This window comes from Eleutherodactylus coqui, chromosome 9 (assembly GCF_035609145.1).
Source record: "Eleutherodactylus coqui strain aEleCoq1 chromosome 9, aEleCoq1.hap1, whole genome shotgun sequence".
Taxonomy (NCBI): Eukaryota; Metazoa; Chordata; class Amphibia; order Anura; family Eleutherodactylidae; genus Eleutherodactylus; species Eleutherodactylus coqui.
In genome coordinates, this window is record NC_089845.1 from 68,492,687 (window position 1) to 68,511,403 (window position 18,717).

The following is an 18,717-nucleotide window of genomic DNA, read 5'->3' on the forward strand; positions in this document are numbered from 1 at the left end:
AATGTCGATGGAAAAATGTAAAAGTTATGGTTCTAGTAATGTAATGATGAAAAAAACAGAAAAATGAGTTGGTCATTAAGGTGCAAACAGGCCTCCTCACTAAGGGGTTAAGGCCTCCCTCACACCGGCGTTTGCAGTAAACGCAGTGTTTCTTAACGCTGCGTTTACTGTGATTTCAGGAGCACTGGCATGCGTTATGCCAGCGTCATGGCTGCATTTTCAGCACAGCTGATAACGCAGCCAAGGAACCTAAAAAAAAAAAAATCAAATACTCACCTAGTAGGCGCCGTCCCTGCAGGCTTCCAGGCACTTGTCTGTGCCTGCAGAGCATCTCTTGCTGGCAACAGGGTTTCAAGTTCACGCCTCCAGCAAGAGATTGCTCTGATTGACTGAGTCGCTAGCCATTCATTCATTGAATAGCTGTGATTGGTGCATCCAGTGCTGGCTGTGATTAGCACTGGATTAGCCAATCAGATCAATCTCTTGCTGGAGGTGGGGTCTTTAAACCCTGTCACTGGCAAAAGATCCTCTAAGAAGTGCCCAGAGCCCCGGAAAGCAGCGCCAGCATCGATGAGTATAACTTTTTTTTCTGTTGTAGTGCAGCTAGCACTGGAAGGAATATGGTCCATTTACATTGAACTTCTCCGTAGATATCAATGTATGGATCCATTTGTTTATATGTAAAAGCATTAAATGGTGTCTTTATAAAAAAAAAATTCCCTTTTTTTTATAGCCATTATTTTTTCCTTTTCATGAAGTTCCACGTTTACAGATCGTGTTGTTCTAGTTTAATGTGGAGCTTCTCTGCGAGCACAAATGTGCATATGTCATTATGCTTTTATTGCATGAGCGGAACTGAAATGATAGAGCCCAGGACAGCAATTCTTTGAATATTTCAGTGTGTCCTTGCTGCATCTGCTGTGTAATGTAATCTGACCATGTAGAAAAAGCTCCTGATTTTCCTTTGTGTCCTCTCATTTACAGTCTCATAAAGCCAGCAGTGCTAGAAGGATGTTTCACTGATCTCAAGACTTCATTCACCCCTGAAGGTCGTGCAAGAGTTAGAATTGTAAAGTCACAGGTCAGTTCTCCTTCCACACATAGGCTAACACTGTTAGTGCTACTTAATGGAACTGCATTGAACCCTTTAGCTCTCTAGAGGACAAGGTAGTTGACCATATTAGTTTGGAATTGGTGGCATTACCTGGTCTGCGCAGATCTCTGCTAGAGAAGCTGCAGTGTCTTGTACAAAGTATACTGTGTTTCTAAGGGCTCATATGTGTCCGTGTATTATGCACGTAAAATACGCAAGACACGGGAAATATATATGTTGATGGATATTTGTTGTGCATGTTAAATCCCCATTGCCTATATTGGTGCCTATCATACACCAAAGTAGGACATGCTGCGTTTTTTCCATGCATATAAAAAAACACAGGTGCGAGTAGCCCAATAGAAATCTCTAGGCTTTTAGCACCACGTATTACGCGCCTGAAAATACGTGCGTAATATGCAGGAGACATATGCGAATGGACCCGTACACATTGGTATTACAGATGTAGCAAAGTTTAACTTGACCTTTACAGTGTTAGGGTCTTTCACACAAGCCTACTATTGGCCGAAAATTCGCTCAAACAAGAGATTTTGGTGGATAGTCGGCCTGTGTTAAAATGGGACATTACAAGATACTGAGCAGGAAATCGCTCATTACTTGCTAGTCGCTTTGTTTGAGCTCACTGAAACAATACGACTAATGAACAATTTCTCACTCGGTAAGCTATGAATGACTGCTTGCTCACAGTGAATGGAGGTGGGCTACCGGAAGAGATCGCCAGCCGCTTCGCCTCCATTCACTGAACGACTATCGTTCCTGTGTAAAAGCAAAGTCCTCAAACCCAGAAGAAACCATGTATTTACTGATGACTGCTTGTGATTCCTGTCTGCTGCCTAATCAGTCGCTAGATTCTCCATTACAGCTGCTGGGTGTTCACTTGACAAATTCGACTTCATGAACGGTACACAGTCAATGACTTTCCTGGCAAATGTAGATAGTTTTTTTTAAATAGTTGAATTAAAGTGCCACTGCATCTCAAGGGTGGGTACATTTTACCAAACCATTTTTTTTTTTTTAACCTATTCTTGTTTTTGGGAACCAAATTAAGTTAGGCTTAAAAATGCTTAGTTCTTTTTTTTATATCATTTTTTGTAATAGTTTTTTTTTAACATTCTTGCCTAATTGTGTTATTTTTTAAATTACAACAGGTGCTTCTCCTGCTTCAGTATCTGTCTGCATTGTCCAGATTTCTGCAGTCATGCGTGCTAGTCAGTGCTAGTTTGCTGACAGAAGATGACATATGGTTGTTGTTGACAACTTTGTTCTCCTTGCTGTTTATACAACATAAGAGAGTGTTTGGTATGTATCATTTTCTTGAATTTATAGTATTTCAGTCTTTTAAAGGGATTCGGGCTTGTTAATTGACATTAATGTACTATGCATGCTGGTGAATGGTGATCAGTGTATCCAAAAGATCCATATAGCTCCCAACATTGATAAGTAAACCAGCAGTAAAGATCCTAACAATTCATAGGTTGATCTGTGTATTTCCTTGTTCAATTAACATCTTATTGAGAAAATTTGTTTTCACAAAAAGGATATATGGAAGTAAATATGTTAGAATGGAGGACATTTTAGAACTACTGTACTTTGGGCTTCATGTATTAACCAGTTCTAACAGGATGCCTTATGCTTATGAACTAATTAGATTCAAGCTTTATTCTTCCAAAACAGATTTTGTTAGTACATGGTTAGTGAACTTTGAGACAACCTATGTTAATACGATGGCAAATGTGATCACTAGCCAAAGCGCAGATCACTTTATAATGACGTTTTGTGCTGATAAATCTCTCTCTTAATTGCTGGCTACTAGGAATTTTACTTGCTTCTAACTTGCAGTCCACTGCCTGTTGTCAAGTGAAGTCTGCCTTTAGTAACAGAGACACTGAAGACAGGAAGTGAAGTGGGGTGATGACTCAAGTTACCCATAGATGTAAATGGAGAATAGAGGGAGGGAGAAGCAGATCCTCACACAGACATGGCTGCAACAGCTAACTGCTACATGCCTCACATCAACACTACTCGGTACTATTCTAGTGTCCTCCATGATGCTGTTGTTTAAGCGTGTACGCTGCAGAAAGCTAGGCAGTAGAATCTACTTTCTTTTTCCTCCTTGTACCACCAGCTCATAGAGTATTAAATGTTAGAGCTGCAGCCTGCGAAGGGCAAAATTGGTAAAAAATACAGGATGCAAGTCATATAATAGCCAGAAATACTGCTACTCCTCACTTACACAGCCAACCACTTATTCTGAAAAGCCATCTGAAAGTGTGGGTATGCTTTAAAGAACAGGTCTGACTTGGCTTAGTTGGGGTTCACACCAGCACTTTTCATTTCCATTCTTCAACTTCATCATAGGACCTAGACAACAAAAATAACTGAAGTAACTGATCCGCTACATGATGGACATGAATACGTGATGAACCCTATTAACTGTAGTGGAGTCAATCATGGGTTTCCATCATGAACTCCAGCATTTGATAGGATAATGTAGCACAGCATGCCGCGCTATATTGTGATGAGCCTCTGACTCACATGTGAACATAGCCTTACGTGGACAACATTGACGCATTTTGTTATAGGTTTTATGCATGAGGACCGTTCTTGCAGATAGGAATTTGAACCCTAATTCCACACTTGTCAGTTATGGCTTACATGAAGATAGTCAGCATATATGACTCTTACTATGGAACATTAAATGGTGAACCAGGCAATTCAAGCTTATATTAAATACATTCTTTTAAACTAGCCTTTACCTTAATGCTTCCCCCTATCCTTCTAATGTAATATCTTCCTAGCTCAAATGTAATTGTAATATAAAGCCTTCTGTAATGCACCATTAAGTCTTCCTGCAATTGTACTTACTCTACGATTTTATTCAAATTGCTAAGTTTGTTTTCTTCACTCTACTAAGTGCGGTTGAACAAAAATTAATGGTAACTCAGCAATGTTCAGCAAAAGGAATCATTGAGTTAATTGATTTTTTTAAGACAAAATATGTGTGTAAAATTTTTCCGAACATTACCCTCTGGAGTTTGCAGTATGTTTTGGCTAGCGGAGTGTAGTAAGTGTGTGCCTGAGCAATCCACCTTACGCTTCCTTTTCCCCTGACTTCACGGCATTAGTTTTCCCTGTTGCTTCTTCTGAAGGTAACACTAATTACTGGTAAGATCTGAATTATAGGTTTGCAGCCAATAATATGTTATGGTCAGGATAGCGTATTTACATTTTGATCGTGCCTGATGGAGATCTTTGACATTTGTTTCAGAATTATTCTCTTAAATATGTAAGGGTGGAATCACACCTGCGTTATGACCTTTAGTCAAAATTTTGTCTGTTCCATTTTTGGAGCAGAGAAATTGAATTATTCGATTTAGCTATCAGAGTGTTATTTATGGTGTGTACGATTACAGCAATACCAAATTTCTATGGCTTTTTTTGGGGGGGCGGGGGTCAACTACTTTTGCACAAAAAAAATCACTTTAAAGCTTTTTTTTCTGCATTGCCATATTGTGAGCGCAGTAGGATATTTATTTTTCACGTAAACAGCTGCGTAAGGGATTTTTTGCAGAGCGAACTGATTTTCACTGGTACCATTTTCAGGTACATGTGGCTTTTTGATCACTATTACTATTTTTTGAGAGGCGGGAGGAACAGAAAGTAGTATTTCATTACAGTGTTCACTCTGTGGTATGATTGACATGTTAAATTTATTCTGCAAGTCAATACAATTACAGCATTTTCAATGTTACCAAATTTAATGTGACACATTCTGCGACAAGTTCTATTAAGGCATTAAAAAGCTATTGTTACATCTTAAGACACCACAAAGCTCATTATAAAGCGATTGAGAGGGCAAGTAAACCGTTGCACAGAAAGTTATCGTGACATTTAAAGTCATGTTAAACTTGGCTACATTGGTATGTAGTTTTTTTTTTATTTGAATATTTATTTATTGAAATAATTTTGCAATAATTACCTCTTCGTTTTGTTGTGTTAACAGCCCTGGTTTGAAGCAAAGATTCGGTAGACACATCACAGTATGGGAACAACGGGTGTTATAGATAACGAATGTATTTAAAATAATTGTATGAGTGTACAAAAAGATAGTGAGTAAAGGTTAAAAATAACAATAGGAGTAGGAGTGTCCGCCATCACTGAGTACCATAGAAAGGAAAAAGAAACATAGAAGTAGGCGTTGAACAGACCAAATCAAAACCAACCATTTTGTCTCCCTTGCCATCCAAGGACGGCACAAGCCTATAGTCCTACTTTGTTTCTGATGTCCTAATTCAGTTCCTTTGATATCAGTTTTAATGTGTTCAGCTAGAGGTTCTGTAAGAAGGGCAAAAATAAGGGGTGAGAGAGGGCGGCCCTGTCAACTATTGTTAGAAATTGTAAATAAAGAGGAAATGCACCCAGTTAAAAAAAAACATGCCGATTTGTGCAGAATATAATGACAAGATCACAGATTTCATGGGACCAGAGAAACCAAATTTTCCTAAGGTAGCCTCTAAATAACCCCAGTGAATCCGCGCAAACGCCAAATAAGATTATACAACCAAGTTCAGCAGTCTTAATGAGATTCAGGCACCGTCAGGTTCCATCGGGAGCCTGTCTCTGTGGGACAAAACATACTTGATCTGCTGCAACCAACATTGGAAGAATAGAAAAGAGTCAGATGCTGAGGATCTTGGCATACATTTTTACATCAGTATTCAATAGGGTAATAGGACGAAAATTAGCAGGTTAACCCCTTTAGTGACCAAGCCTGTTTGCGCCTTAATGACCAGGCCAAATTTTGCAAATCTGACATGTGTCACTTTAACATGGAAAAACACCAGAAAGGTTTTGCATATCCAAGCGATTCTGACATTGTTTTTTCACCACATGTTGTACTTCATTTAGGCGGAAAAAATAGACCGATAGACTTTGTGTTTATTTATTAAAAGCGCCAAAATTGGGAAAATTTTGAAAAAATCGTCATTTTTTCACATTTCCAACTGGAATATCTTAAATATGTGCAAACATAATATAGAAATTTTTGCTAAGATTTATATTTCCACCCGTTTACTTTATTTTGGGCGCACATTTAAACATTTAGGAGACGTACAAATTTAACATTACTTTTTAGCATTTTGAGGAATACTTTGTTTTCCTACACCAAGCCAAGATTGGAAAGGCTCATGAGTGTCAGAATAATAGATACCCCCACAAATGACCCCATTTTAAAAACTACACCCCTTAGTGTATTCACCGAGGGGTGTCATGAGTATTTTGACCCCACAGTTTTTTTTTCAGGAATTAATTCAATTTAGAGGAGAAAAAGTAAAATTTCATATTTTTGCAAATCTATCATTTTAAAGACATATTTTTTTTTTTATACTTTACATGAAAATGAGGGTTTACACCCCAAAATGGATACCCCTGTTTCTCCCGTGTTCATAAATATACCTATTGTGGCCCTAATGTTATATCTGAGTCCACAACGGGGCCCAAAATGAAAGGAGTAGTCAGTGTCTTTTAAAACAGAAATTTTGCTTGAAGTCCTTTTAGACCCCATAGCACACATGTAGAGTTCTTGAGCGCCCAAAACCATAGAATACCCCCACAAATTACCCCATTTTGAAAACTAGACCCCTTAAGGAATTTATCTAGGGGTGTACTGCATATTTTGACCCAACAGTTTTTGAATGAATTCAAGCCAAGCAAAAGGAAAAAATTGTGATTTTCGTTTTTTGGGCAATTCTGTCATTTTAAAAACAGCTTTTTTTGTACAGCACACATATGAATGAAGACTTGCACCCAAATATGGATACCCCTGTTTGTCCCGTGTTCAGAGACATACCCATTGTGGCCCTAATCTTATGTCTGGATGCACAACAGGGCCCAAAATGAAAGGAGTAGTCAGTGGCTTTCAGAACATAGATTTTGCTTGAAGTCCTTTTAGGCCCCATTGCCCACTTGTAGAGTTCTTGAGCGCCCAAAACCATAGAGAACCCCCACAAATGACCCCATTTTGAAAACTAGACCCCTTAACGAATTTATCTAGTAGTTGCGTATGGGCAGCGGGTATATCCGCGACCATGGAGCACAATAGGCTCTATGTTGCGGATATCCGTGGTAAAATAGAACCTGCTACGTTCTCTTTTCTGCGAGTGGATTACACAATTCCAACCCGCTAATGTGAGCGGAATTGTGTAATCCAATGCGATTGATCTGCGTATTAGCGCAGATCAGACGCATGCGGAATCCGTAATTTCTATCCGGTCATGTGAGACCGACCTAAGGTAGATCGCTCCCTTTTTATCACGTGACCAGGGACCGCTCAACGAGGCCACCTGTCACTGCTCCATGCTCTCAGCGACCGTTGGTCACTGAGAGCAAGGAGATTTTAAGTTTCCTGGGCTCCCCGACTCCTGCGCATGTGTCCGGTATTTTGCTGGCAGTCACATGTGCAGAATCCGGGAAAGTTCACGGAGGAAGATCGCGTCGGGGTGCAAATACGGAGGCCTCCGGTAAAAAGTTTCATCTCCTCTCACCGATCACATCGGTGAGGGAAGATGAAACTTCAATTTTTTTAAAAAACTGTTACGTGATCGCCATTATCCATTGGATAACTTCAAACACGTGATCAGGAACCGCTCACTGCGGGCCCCCCCATGAAATCTCCAGGCTCTTGGCTCAGTTTTGTAGCCAGGAGCAAGGAGAATTTCAATTATCCTGGCAATCCACAGCTTTTGCGCATGCGTCCGCCATTTTGGCGATGGGCGTGTGCGCAGAAGCTGGGGTAAGGTCCGCAGATAAATCTGGGGGCCTTATGTACGTACTTTCATCCTCCCTTACGGATATGATCCGTAAGGGAAGATGAAACGTACGCTTTTTAAACTTTTTTAAAAACTTTTTTTTAACTTTTTTTTTTTTAACTTTTTTACACTTTTTTTAACTTTACATGATCACTGTCAACCATTGGATGACAGTGATCATGTCCCCAGTGACATCCCTCTGCTCCTGGCTACACATGGCAGCCAGGAGCAGAGGGATTTTGAATTTCCCGGGGCTCGAGCCCCTCTTTGCATGCGCCCGATGTCAATCATCGGGCGCGCATGCGCAGAGGGGGACTTTGGGTCCCGGAACACCGGGGACATCGGCGGACCTGAGGTGAGTATTTTCACCTCCCCTCATGGATCCGATCCATGATGGGAGGTGAAACTTTACTTTTTTAAAAACATTTTTGCACTTTTCCGCGATCGCCGTTATCCATTGGGTAACGGCGATCGCGGTACCGGGAACCGCTCACTGCGGTCCCCGCTGACATCTCCTGCCTCCCGGCTACCTACAGGAGAGCCGGGAGCCAGGAGATTTTAAATCTCCCGCGGCTCCGGGCCTTCTGCGCATGCGGCTGACGTAATGCCGCCTGGCGCGATGCGCAGAAGACTGGCTTCGGGGCCCGGAGCAGCGGGGAGCAGTGCGGCGGACCCGGGTGAGTAATTTCAGCTGCCCTGATGAATCCGATCCATCAGGGCAGCTGAAACTTTTAACTTTTTAGGCACTTTTATTTACTTTCTTGCGATCGGCGCTATCCGTTGGATAGCGCCGATCGCAATGCCGGGGGGGGGGGGGGGGCACAGCCCGGGCTAACAGCTCCATGCTGTCAGCTACCTGTCACGTCCATAGCCCACGGGGCTTTATTCTCTGTAGGTTGCATGTTTTTACGTCCTCAGAGGATAAAGCCCACTTGGACAGGACGTAAAAAGACTATGGCCCGGTCGTTAAGGGGTTAAGTAGTTTCTTTGGTAGGTTTGGGTAAAGTGACAATAAGGGTCTCTAACATTTCTGAGGGAAAGGAATCCTTATCCATTGCCTCCTTAAACACTCACCAGATAGGGAGCCAAAAGGAAAGAGTATTTTTTATAATAACCATTAGAAAAGCCATATGGGCGTGGAGATTTGAGAGGTTTTAACATTTTGTTTTTTAGAACTTCAGACCTAGAGATGGCTGTAGAGAGAGAGGCTTATTGGTCGGGTAACAGGCACAGGAGATTAATCTGGAGAAAATGTGAAATATTTTTCATTTGGGGTTGATGCGTATTTGTATCTTCTCTTAGATTTAGGGTTTTGAAGTTATTTGGCCAATAGTGCCCCAGTATGGTTTTCATGTGCCTAAAATTGCATATTCATTTTTTGTAAAACAATATTTTGTTTTACCACCAAAAGACTCTGAAGCTTGGCCCACAGTCTAAGTATCTTTTCCGTTCTTTGAGATGTGGGATTAGCATAATTTAGGAAGTCAATGGTACGAATTTGAAAGGTAAAAGAAGTTAATTCTTCCTCTGTCTTTTAGCCCTAGAACATTATTTTAGACATAAACCTCTCATATAGGCCTTGTGGGCATTCCACATTGAGAAGACGCTGGAAACTGACTGAGTTAGTGGTAAAAAAAAATTTCTAATTCGGTTTTCAAGTTAGATTCTTGTTCTGGGTGGGAAAGAATATATTCATTAAATCTCCAAGACAAGAAAGGAGAATAGGGAATAGAGAAACTTTTATTCCTGATAAAGCCACTAGGACATGATTTGACCAGATGATGGTTCCGATCTCAGTCCATATAACGTTCCTCAATTCTCTCGCATCCAAGAGAAACAAATCAATTCTTGAATAGAAAAAATGAGGCAAAGCTAAATAAAGGTATAGTCTGTCTCATGGCCATGAAGTCTGAGCCAAACATGATAAAGTTCCTCTCTCTGCAAAAACGAGACTATAAGGGGAGGTACTCTAGATCCAGACATGGAATCTAGCATCAGATCCATAACGGAATTGAAGTCACTCCAATTATCAAAGTGCCCTTTCGTATCTTAGCAGTTTCTTTCAAAACTTAAAAAAAAAACTTGCTGCTTATACGGGAAATATACATTCACTAAAGTGAAAGGGCATTATTAATCTTGCAGAGAAGAATTATGAAATAACCTAAAGGATTTACATATAAGTCCTGCTACGAAAATTATACCAAATTACTGATTGCAATTAATACCCCTTTTTTACCCTGTCAAAGTTTGAATTAAAAAAAAAAAAAGCTGCAGGAATTTAGAATGAGAGCATTTAGGGTGTTTCTTTTAAAATGCATTTCTTGAGCAAAGAGTATGTCGACATACAGCTTGAGGGCCTCACACCATAGTGAACTGCATTTTAAAAGTACTGTTCAAGCCTTTAACATTTAGCGAAGAAATAGTAATAGGCATGATGTATAAATAAACAAAGCTGCACTGACTTCATTGCGGACAGAGTCGTGGACACGTAGTATAACGTGTTTAATGTAGCTTAGCTTCTTGACATGAGAAGCTTAGTAGGAAAGCCCCATTTATATTTAATGTTGGCATCACACAGCACAAGTCGAGGTAACTGATGAGAATTGTCTTTGAAGTTGCAAAGTTGCTGGAGAGAGACCTGGGAACAACAGTATTGCATTATGTGGGTCTGGTAAAGATCATCTTTGCCTTCTTTCAGTTAGAAAAATGGATTAGAGCTAGGATGTCCCATGGAGCAGTCTCTTAGACAGAGCTAGCTTTCGGAATTCTGAGTGCTCTATCAGTGATCTATTCCAGTGGAGATAGGGATGGAAGTAATGTTTGTATGCCCTGCTGACCTTCCTCAATACCTACTTCAACTCTTTCAGATTCCAGAATCCGACTGAATTTTGTGATGAAGCGTTGTGGAATAAGTTAGCGCTACACAAATAAAGATTATTATTATGTTTCTTTGTGATCTATCTTCAAGGTCTCTAACTTTTTCATGTAGACGGGTGATCTCTTCTTCCAATGCATTGTGAGCATCTACGAACTCATTGTGCACAGTGGAGATATCGCCCATTTTTTTGTTCATCATGGGTTGTACGTGTGGCAAGGTGGTCATTATTCGATTTAAGATGATTAGAATTTTTTTGCATATCTTAAGAAATGTCCTTTTGAAGAGAAAATAGCAGCTCCTTCAATGTATTTAGGTCCATTTAGACACAACGATCACTCAAAAGCCATCTTTTGAGCGATAATCGTGTGTAAACACACGCCTATCATACATTTTTTGTTACCTATTCGTTCATTGTTGTCTTTCAGTCCGCTTAAAATCCATCGTTCGGCAGTTTGCTTTTCGCTTGGTGTAAATGACATTCGTTCAGCGATTTGAGGGGAGTGTTTAATCATTTGGCAGGGCTCACATTTCTAAGGTCACTGCTAAACAGCTAGGTTTTTTAAAGACAAGATAAGCGCACTAATGATTTTCACGAGCCAATACAAAGAAGCTCATTTTTTTTCTCTTCACTAATGCACAAGCCTTCAAACAAACTATCACTCAATTATCGTTTATTTAACGTTTAATGCAAATGCTACACAATGATAATAACAACTGAAATGCCCGGCAGCTACGTCCATTTTCTAACATTTTCTTTAGGTTAAAACGTCTTTTAAAGCAAAACCATCACTCGCTTTTGATCCTTATAACGGATTTTGAGTGATATTTGTTGTGCCTAAATGAACCTTTAATGGTTAAAGGATTATCCGTACCTGGATATCATTTGCAAATTACAGGAGAGCATCTCCTGCATCCGCAGTGGTAGAATGAGTTCCTTTTTTAGAAGAAGGGCCTTAAGAGTTGAGAGATGCCAGTAGGGAGCCCGGAATACCTCTTTTAGTGACCTCTTTGGAAGAAGGGCTTTGTTCTGCTGTCTCAGATGAGGAATAGCCAGTAGAGGAAGTTCGTGATGGAGATATAAATCCACATGTTGACTGATGCCGTAAGGCTGAAAGGAAAACAAATCTTTAATTTTCCTAGGAGCTGGAGATTCAGTTTACTTTTGGACGATTTTATGCTGGGAATAACTAGATTTTTTGTAGATTAGTAGTTTTCACTTTGATTATAGAAGGATATTTATCTCCAGCAAGTTACTCTCATGGTCAACAAATGGATGAGTCAAGAATGTCCGTTATACATATTGTAAAAAAAATGACAATAACTGATTTGCGCGGTCAGGTTATGAGCAGCTCTGGAGCCATGAATGATCAAGAATACAGATTTCAATCTTACCATGACTTTATGTGATGTCATAGCCTCATGGCGGCATTGACCTGGGTGGCATAAATTAGTATGCAATATGGTATTTATTGCTGTTGGTCTTCTAAAAATGTCAGATTTAATGAACCCACTTTCATTGGTGCAAAAAAGAACATCCAAAAATTCGATATTCTGTCTTCCATGTCTATATGTCAATTTAATGTTGAAATCATTATCATTAAGAGTGGTCATGAAGTCATCAAGGACACTAAACCAGCCCCTGCCAAATGGACAGAATATATCTAGTCCACATTTGGACTTTCTCTGACAGAGGTGTAGGGTCATCAAAAAAATATACCTCTCTCCCACAGCCCCAGGAACAAATTAGCATACGAGGGAACACAGGGTGCCCCCATAGCTGTGCCCTGGAGCTGTAGAAAAAAGGGCATCATCATATAAAAACAAATTATGGGTTAAAATGAATTCCAATAATTTGAGAATGAACTCTCCAAAAGCTGTATCTACTCCAGACAACGCGAAAAAGAATCCCACAGCTCGTAATTCTTGATCGTGTTTAATTGACGTACAGAGAGATTCTACATCACAAACAAAATATCATCATCTAGTTGAAGATCATCCATTTTCTTCAAAATGTCCATAGTATCTTTCAGAAAAGAAGGCAATGATTCAACTATTGGTGTCAAGGTATATTCAACTAATCATCCTATGGGTTCACAGATGATATTTATACCTGAAACAATAAGTCGTCCAAGAGGATTCGTAGTGTCTTTATGTATTTTCGGTAAGAGGTATAAAAGTGGTATTGTTGGATTGTCCAAGATCAAGCAATTGGCTTCATTCTGTGTGATGATGCCCTGCTCCACGGCAATACAGATTATTATTTTACAATTCCATCCTAAATTTAGATAGAGGATTAAAGGTGAACCATCTGTATTTATCCCTTTTTTATCACCTAGTTACCTTTTAGCTTCCCTCTCATACATAGCTGAAGTCAAAAGAACTACATTTCCACCTTTGTCTGAGCTCTTAAAACCCCATCTTTCATTTTTCTCTTGTAACAACCGTCTATGTGATGGAGAGAGGTTATCCATTGCTATAGTTTGGGGAATTTTCTGAAAAAACCCTACTAACTAATTTAACAAAAAGATCAATGTTAGAATAAGTGGAGGTATGGGGGATTTTTTCGTTTTGCCGAGTAAGCCCTTAGGAAGCTTACCCTGAGAATCAGGCAGTTGTTCATCCAATAAGGCCTCAAGATCATTAAAACTCTAATGGAAACTGATGGTTTTATGGAATCTCCAGTCTTTAGAGATGAAGTCACCATCTACCATTTGGGCAGTGTTAACAAACGTAGTGTGAGAATCTGAAGGAGGAGAAGTCCACATGCCTACATAGAGCATATGTGCGACTCCCCCCAAGGTGAATGTGTTTTATGCTTTAACTGGTAGGAAAGTGTGCAATCTCCCAATATTTCAATCAGGAAGCAATCAAAGGCAGGGATTTCATATTTGGACATGCTACAGATATGGTTCCTGCTCCAGCAGTTCCAGATTTCCTCCATGAACAGGACGGGACCCTCCCTCTTTTCACAATTAAGTCAGAAGTGAGCTCAATAGGCGACTACCAAAGAGATGGATTGGCCATGCAGGTCCGAACAATAGCAAACTTCTTCCTTGGCCTCCATGTTCCCCGGACCTTATGCCTTGTAATTTTTTTTCCTCTGGGGTACTGTTAAAGATAGAGTCTGCATGCCACCCTTTCCACCCACCATGTATGATCTGTGGGTACACATCACAGAAGCCATTGCATCAGTCAATTGTGATATGCTACAACATAGAGAGAGACAATGACTTGGCTCAGTGTCTGTAGGCCGGGTATAGCCTGCATAGGTGGAGCCAATATTTTTCCTTCGTGTCATGCTTCCTAGTGACGACATGGTTTCCTTTGTCCCCCAATGAAAACTACAAGAGAGATTTTATAGTGAGTGCAAAAATCATCTCATCTATCCTAAAGTAACAATAAAAAGTATAAAGCCAGACTAGACGGACCATGTGCTCATTATCCGCCATCACTCTTCTATTTTATATTGCTCATTATTAAACCACACTTGGTGGTTTTTGGAATAGAAAATTGTGTTCTGATCATTGCTGTTCGTTCAGTCTTTCATGAAGCCTGTTCATGGGTACATTTCTATGATCTATGTAACTAAATGGTGCACTGTATTGCCTATATAATGGAAATCATTTTAGTTTGTAAACTGTTTATTGCCGTTAGCACATCACACAAGTGGTAAAGGCTTTTATGCTTTTATACAGCTATTTGCTTTTGCCATACATTTTTTCCCAAATATTCCTTAATGTTGTCATTGCAGGTATTCTTCTTTTATAATAATATTTATATGTGTATTTTAATTTCAGATAACGAGCTAAAAGCTGCAATTTATCAGTCATGGACAGACATATTCTCATTTTTAACCACCTTGCTAAGAAAAAATGGAGCAGGTGTTATCTTACCCATAACAGCAGCCTTGTCAAAATGCGGAATTGCATTTTTTGGTAAGATTTTCCTTTTTTTAATTCACAGTTTAAGATAAAGAAAACAACATTTTAGTAGAATGTGTACTTTAAGCTCTAATTCCGTATAATGCCCACCTATACAATGCATTATAATTTTCAGGTCCAGCATATTCTATGCTGATTAATTTCACAGATTTGGTATTTACATATGCTAAGCTTCAAATGACTTGCTTTTCTCTAGTCATAGAGTTAAAGGGGTCTTTCCATTTTCACTAAACATGGCCAAGATAAAACAATGCTGATTACGAGGTGGCTGGGATAATTGAAACAACCGAGCTCACTGACAATGGGAATTGCGCAAAGAGCATAGTACAGCAAGCTATACTATTGATGTAGCTCTTGAGTTACAGAAACAGCTGTTTGCATAACTCCCATGGGAAAAGTGTGTAACGCAAGGTGCTTGGCTATTTTTTTGTCATCCCAGCTGCCACATTCAGGGTGGCGGGAGGCATTTGGGGTCCTAACACATAATAGGTTTGGATCCAAAAGGTGCAACATGCACCAATCATCCTGATGAATATGCTAAGTTTGGTCTAGGAATACCCCTTTAAGTTATGAAATTCTTTCTAGCAAATTAACATGAGTGATCCAGCACTAACCACATCGTGATGCAGAATAAAACTTGAATTTATTGAAACACATTAAAATCCATGGGCATAAAAAAAGCAGAAAAACTTATTACGTGTGTAATACACCCACTTATGCCCTTAGTCGTAGCTACATTAATTTACTAGTATTTGACATGTGGAGGATGTCAAGTATTTTCTATGCACCCGGGCGCTTGCAGAAAAGCAGGTTGATGTTCTGGTTTGACATGCTATATGGTTCTATTTGCTTTTTTTTGTCTGCCTGCAGACACCAATAAGAACTTGGGATCCAAATCCATTTAGATTTATTGAGAGCAAAGTATAAAACCGTATTCAGTAAACTCATAAAGCTCCTGTCTGTGGTGGCTGCAGGCAGACTGACGTCTATAGCTATGCAGTGTGAGCTCAGTATCAGAAAAAAGTAGGAATTATTAATTCATATAGAAATTATTTTTATGCTGTCCAATAAGTTCTATTATTTTTTTTTGTCTAGACACAATTTCTGAATGCTTAACACTATCCGGAAAGCATCTGCATCTGTATACGGCCAGCCTCCAATTTCTATCAGTTCTTCTAGGAGAAGGAGGAAGTCTGCAACCTTATGAGTCACCAGAGTCGAGCGTAACACTTACTTCACTATTAGATGGAAATTTCAGAATGGGAAGTAGCCTTTGCAAAATAATTTTACAGGTTAGTCCCTTGTATACAATGTGTATGTATATACCCCAAATAGATAAAATCACCTAAAAGGGTTAAATCTCATGTTGGCACTATTCTTCCTCCTCACAACATAAGCTATGTGGTTTGAGACATGGTAGATATTCATCATTTCTGGCTCTGGTCACTAAGAAGCTCTAGTTAGAACTATCCATGAAATTTGAAAGCATCATTTTCTTAATGAGCGATTGTCACAGCTGTTCACATATCTTAGATAACCTCTTAACGCTCTAGGATGTGCAATTAGGTCATGGAGGGGGTATTGGGGGTCAATCCAGCTCCATACAATGCGGATGCCGGCTGTTTCTTTTCGCTGACACCCGCCTGCAACAGTACTCTGTAGTAGGATTCCTTCCTAAAAAATCTAATCCTTTCCATTTTCACCCTTGAACCCTTTCTACTCCCTCCCCAACTTCCCACAAAGAGCAGTCTAGCATTTGTTTAATAATATGCAAAAAGTTATGGTTAATGTTTTGAACATGCATTGATCTGTTATATTACTGTAAATTTAATAAAAGCTGAATTTACAACAAATTTTGGAGATCCCCTCTAACCCATTTGTATAGTTATATTACTATGTAACAACTTGCATATAGTGTTAATGCATCACCTTGATATTTGGTGTAGGCGTATGAAGAGAAATCATCAGATGACCCTCTCAAACAGATCTGTGTGAATTGTTTAATTCTTTTGTTGGCTGTCAGCAGAAGCGCCCAGGCATACAGTCTACAAGGTGAGCTTCTATGATTATTTTAGGAGACTGCATACTAAATTACATTAGAACACTCCCTTAAATCACTTGCTTTATTTTCCGCTCCAGCTTGTACGCACCATTAGTGTAACTAAAATACAGACTTAAATTACATGCTAACTCTTGCATTCTGCTGCAATAAAGACAAACATTTTAAAAAGCCTGTTCATAGAACTACTTCTATATAACTCGGCAATGTGGTACCATATGCAATAACTAATTATGCCAGTGTTACATCTGAATTTTTCACCTATGAAATGGAGGACCATCTACTCTTTTATATACAAAAGTACACAATGAAACCTCTATCTATAAATTAGGTTCCTTGACATGCACATTTTTGGTGCACTCAGGGGCGTAACTAAAGGCTCAGGGGCCCTGATACAAATGTGAGCTGCCCCCCCCCCCCCCCCTCTATCTGTATCTGTAACCGTTCCCATACCTAAACCATGCTGCACAGAGACATAACTTGAAGCTTCTGGGCCCCAATGCAAAACCTGTAACAGGGCCCCCAACTATAATGCTTTATTCATAGTACTGGGCTCCCTATATGGAGAAGAGAGACCTTATGGGCCCCCTAAGGCTCCTTGGCCCGGGTGCAATCGCATCCCCTGCACCCTCTATAGTTACGCCCTTGGGTGCATTGGTGCTATAGTTAGAATTGAGAATATACAGTGCAGGCATTTGAAAAGACTTCAGACTCTTTCACTTTTTTTTAACTATTTGTTATGTTGTGGCCTTATGCAAATTACAAAAAAAATCTATTTTTTACCCATTATTCTGCACTCAATACCCCATAATGACAAATTGAAAACAGAATGTTGGAAATCTTTATATTTTTTTTAAATGGAAAACTTAACATTTTGCATTGACATAAGTATTCAGACCCTTTGGTATGACACTTTTTATATTTGGCTCCGAGGGCCTTCCATTTCTCCTGATTATCTTTGAGATGTTTCTACACCTTGATTGGAGTCCACCTGTGGTACATTCAGTTGATTGGACATAATTTTAAAAAGGGACACAGTTCCTGTTTCTATAACGTCTCATGGTTCACAATGCATATCAGAGTCAGAACTAAGCCATGAGGAAGAAAGAACTGCTTTCAGAGCTCAGAGACAGGATTGTGTGGAGGCAAAGGTCTGGAGAAAGCTACAGAATAGTGTACAGTGGGGAAAAAGTATTTAGTCAGATACCAAGTGTACAAGTTCTCCCACTAAAAAGATGAGAGAGGCCTGTAATTGACATCATAGTTAGACCTAAACTATGAGAGACAACATGAGAAAACTCATCCGGAAAATCACATTGTCTGATTTGTAACTAATTTATTTGCAGATTATGGTGGAAAATAAGTCTGCCCTGGACAAGTACTGGCTTAAGCAGGGCGACACGTCTGGCACTGCAGGATCTGAGTCCGTGGCGGCATAGTGTGTTACTGTGATGGTAGCCTTTGTTACGTTGGTCCCAGCTCTCTGCAGGTCATTCACTAGGTTCTCCTGTGTGGTTCTGGGATTTTTGCTCACCGTTCTTGTGATCATTTTGACCCCACAGGGTGAGATCTTGCGTGGAGCCCCAGATTAAGGGAGATTATTAGTGGTCTTGTATCTCTTCCATTTTCTAAATATTGCTCCCACAGTTGATTTCTTCACACCAAGCTGCTTGCCTATTGCAGATTCAGTCTTCCCGTCTGGTGCAGGGCTACAATTTTGTTTCTGGCGTCCTTCGACAGCTCTTTGGTCTTCACCATAGTGGAGTTTGGAGTGTGACTGCTTGAGGTTGTGGACAGGTGTCTTTTATACTGATAACAAGCTCAAACAGGTGCCATTACTACAGGTAATGAGTGGAGGACGGAGGAGCCTCTTAAAGAAGAAGTTACAGGTCTGTGAGACCAAGAAATCTTGCTTGTTT

At 39.8% G+C, this 18,717-nt stretch overlaps 1 protein-coding gene across 1 annotated transcript in view; it reads left to right on the forward strand.

Annotated features, from left to right (window-relative positions):
* RTTN (rotatin) overlaps nucleotides 1-18,717 on the forward strand; it is a 232,755-nt gene that overhangs the window by 186,125 nt on the left and 27,913 nt on the right. The window contains exons 38-42 of the mRNA XM_066579499.1: nucleotides 985-1,081; nucleotides 2,263-2,413; nucleotides 14,596-14,733; nucleotides 15,835-16,031; nucleotides 16,686-16,791. Coding sequence (XP_066435596.1) covers nucleotides 985-1,081; nucleotides 2,263-2,413; nucleotides 14,596-14,733; nucleotides 15,835-16,031; nucleotides 16,686-16,791 — 689 coding nt within the window. The remainder of the gene's footprint in view (nucleotides 1-984; nucleotides 1,082-2,262; nucleotides 2,414-14,595; nucleotides 14,734-15,834; nucleotides 16,032-16,685; nucleotides 16,792-18,717) is intronic.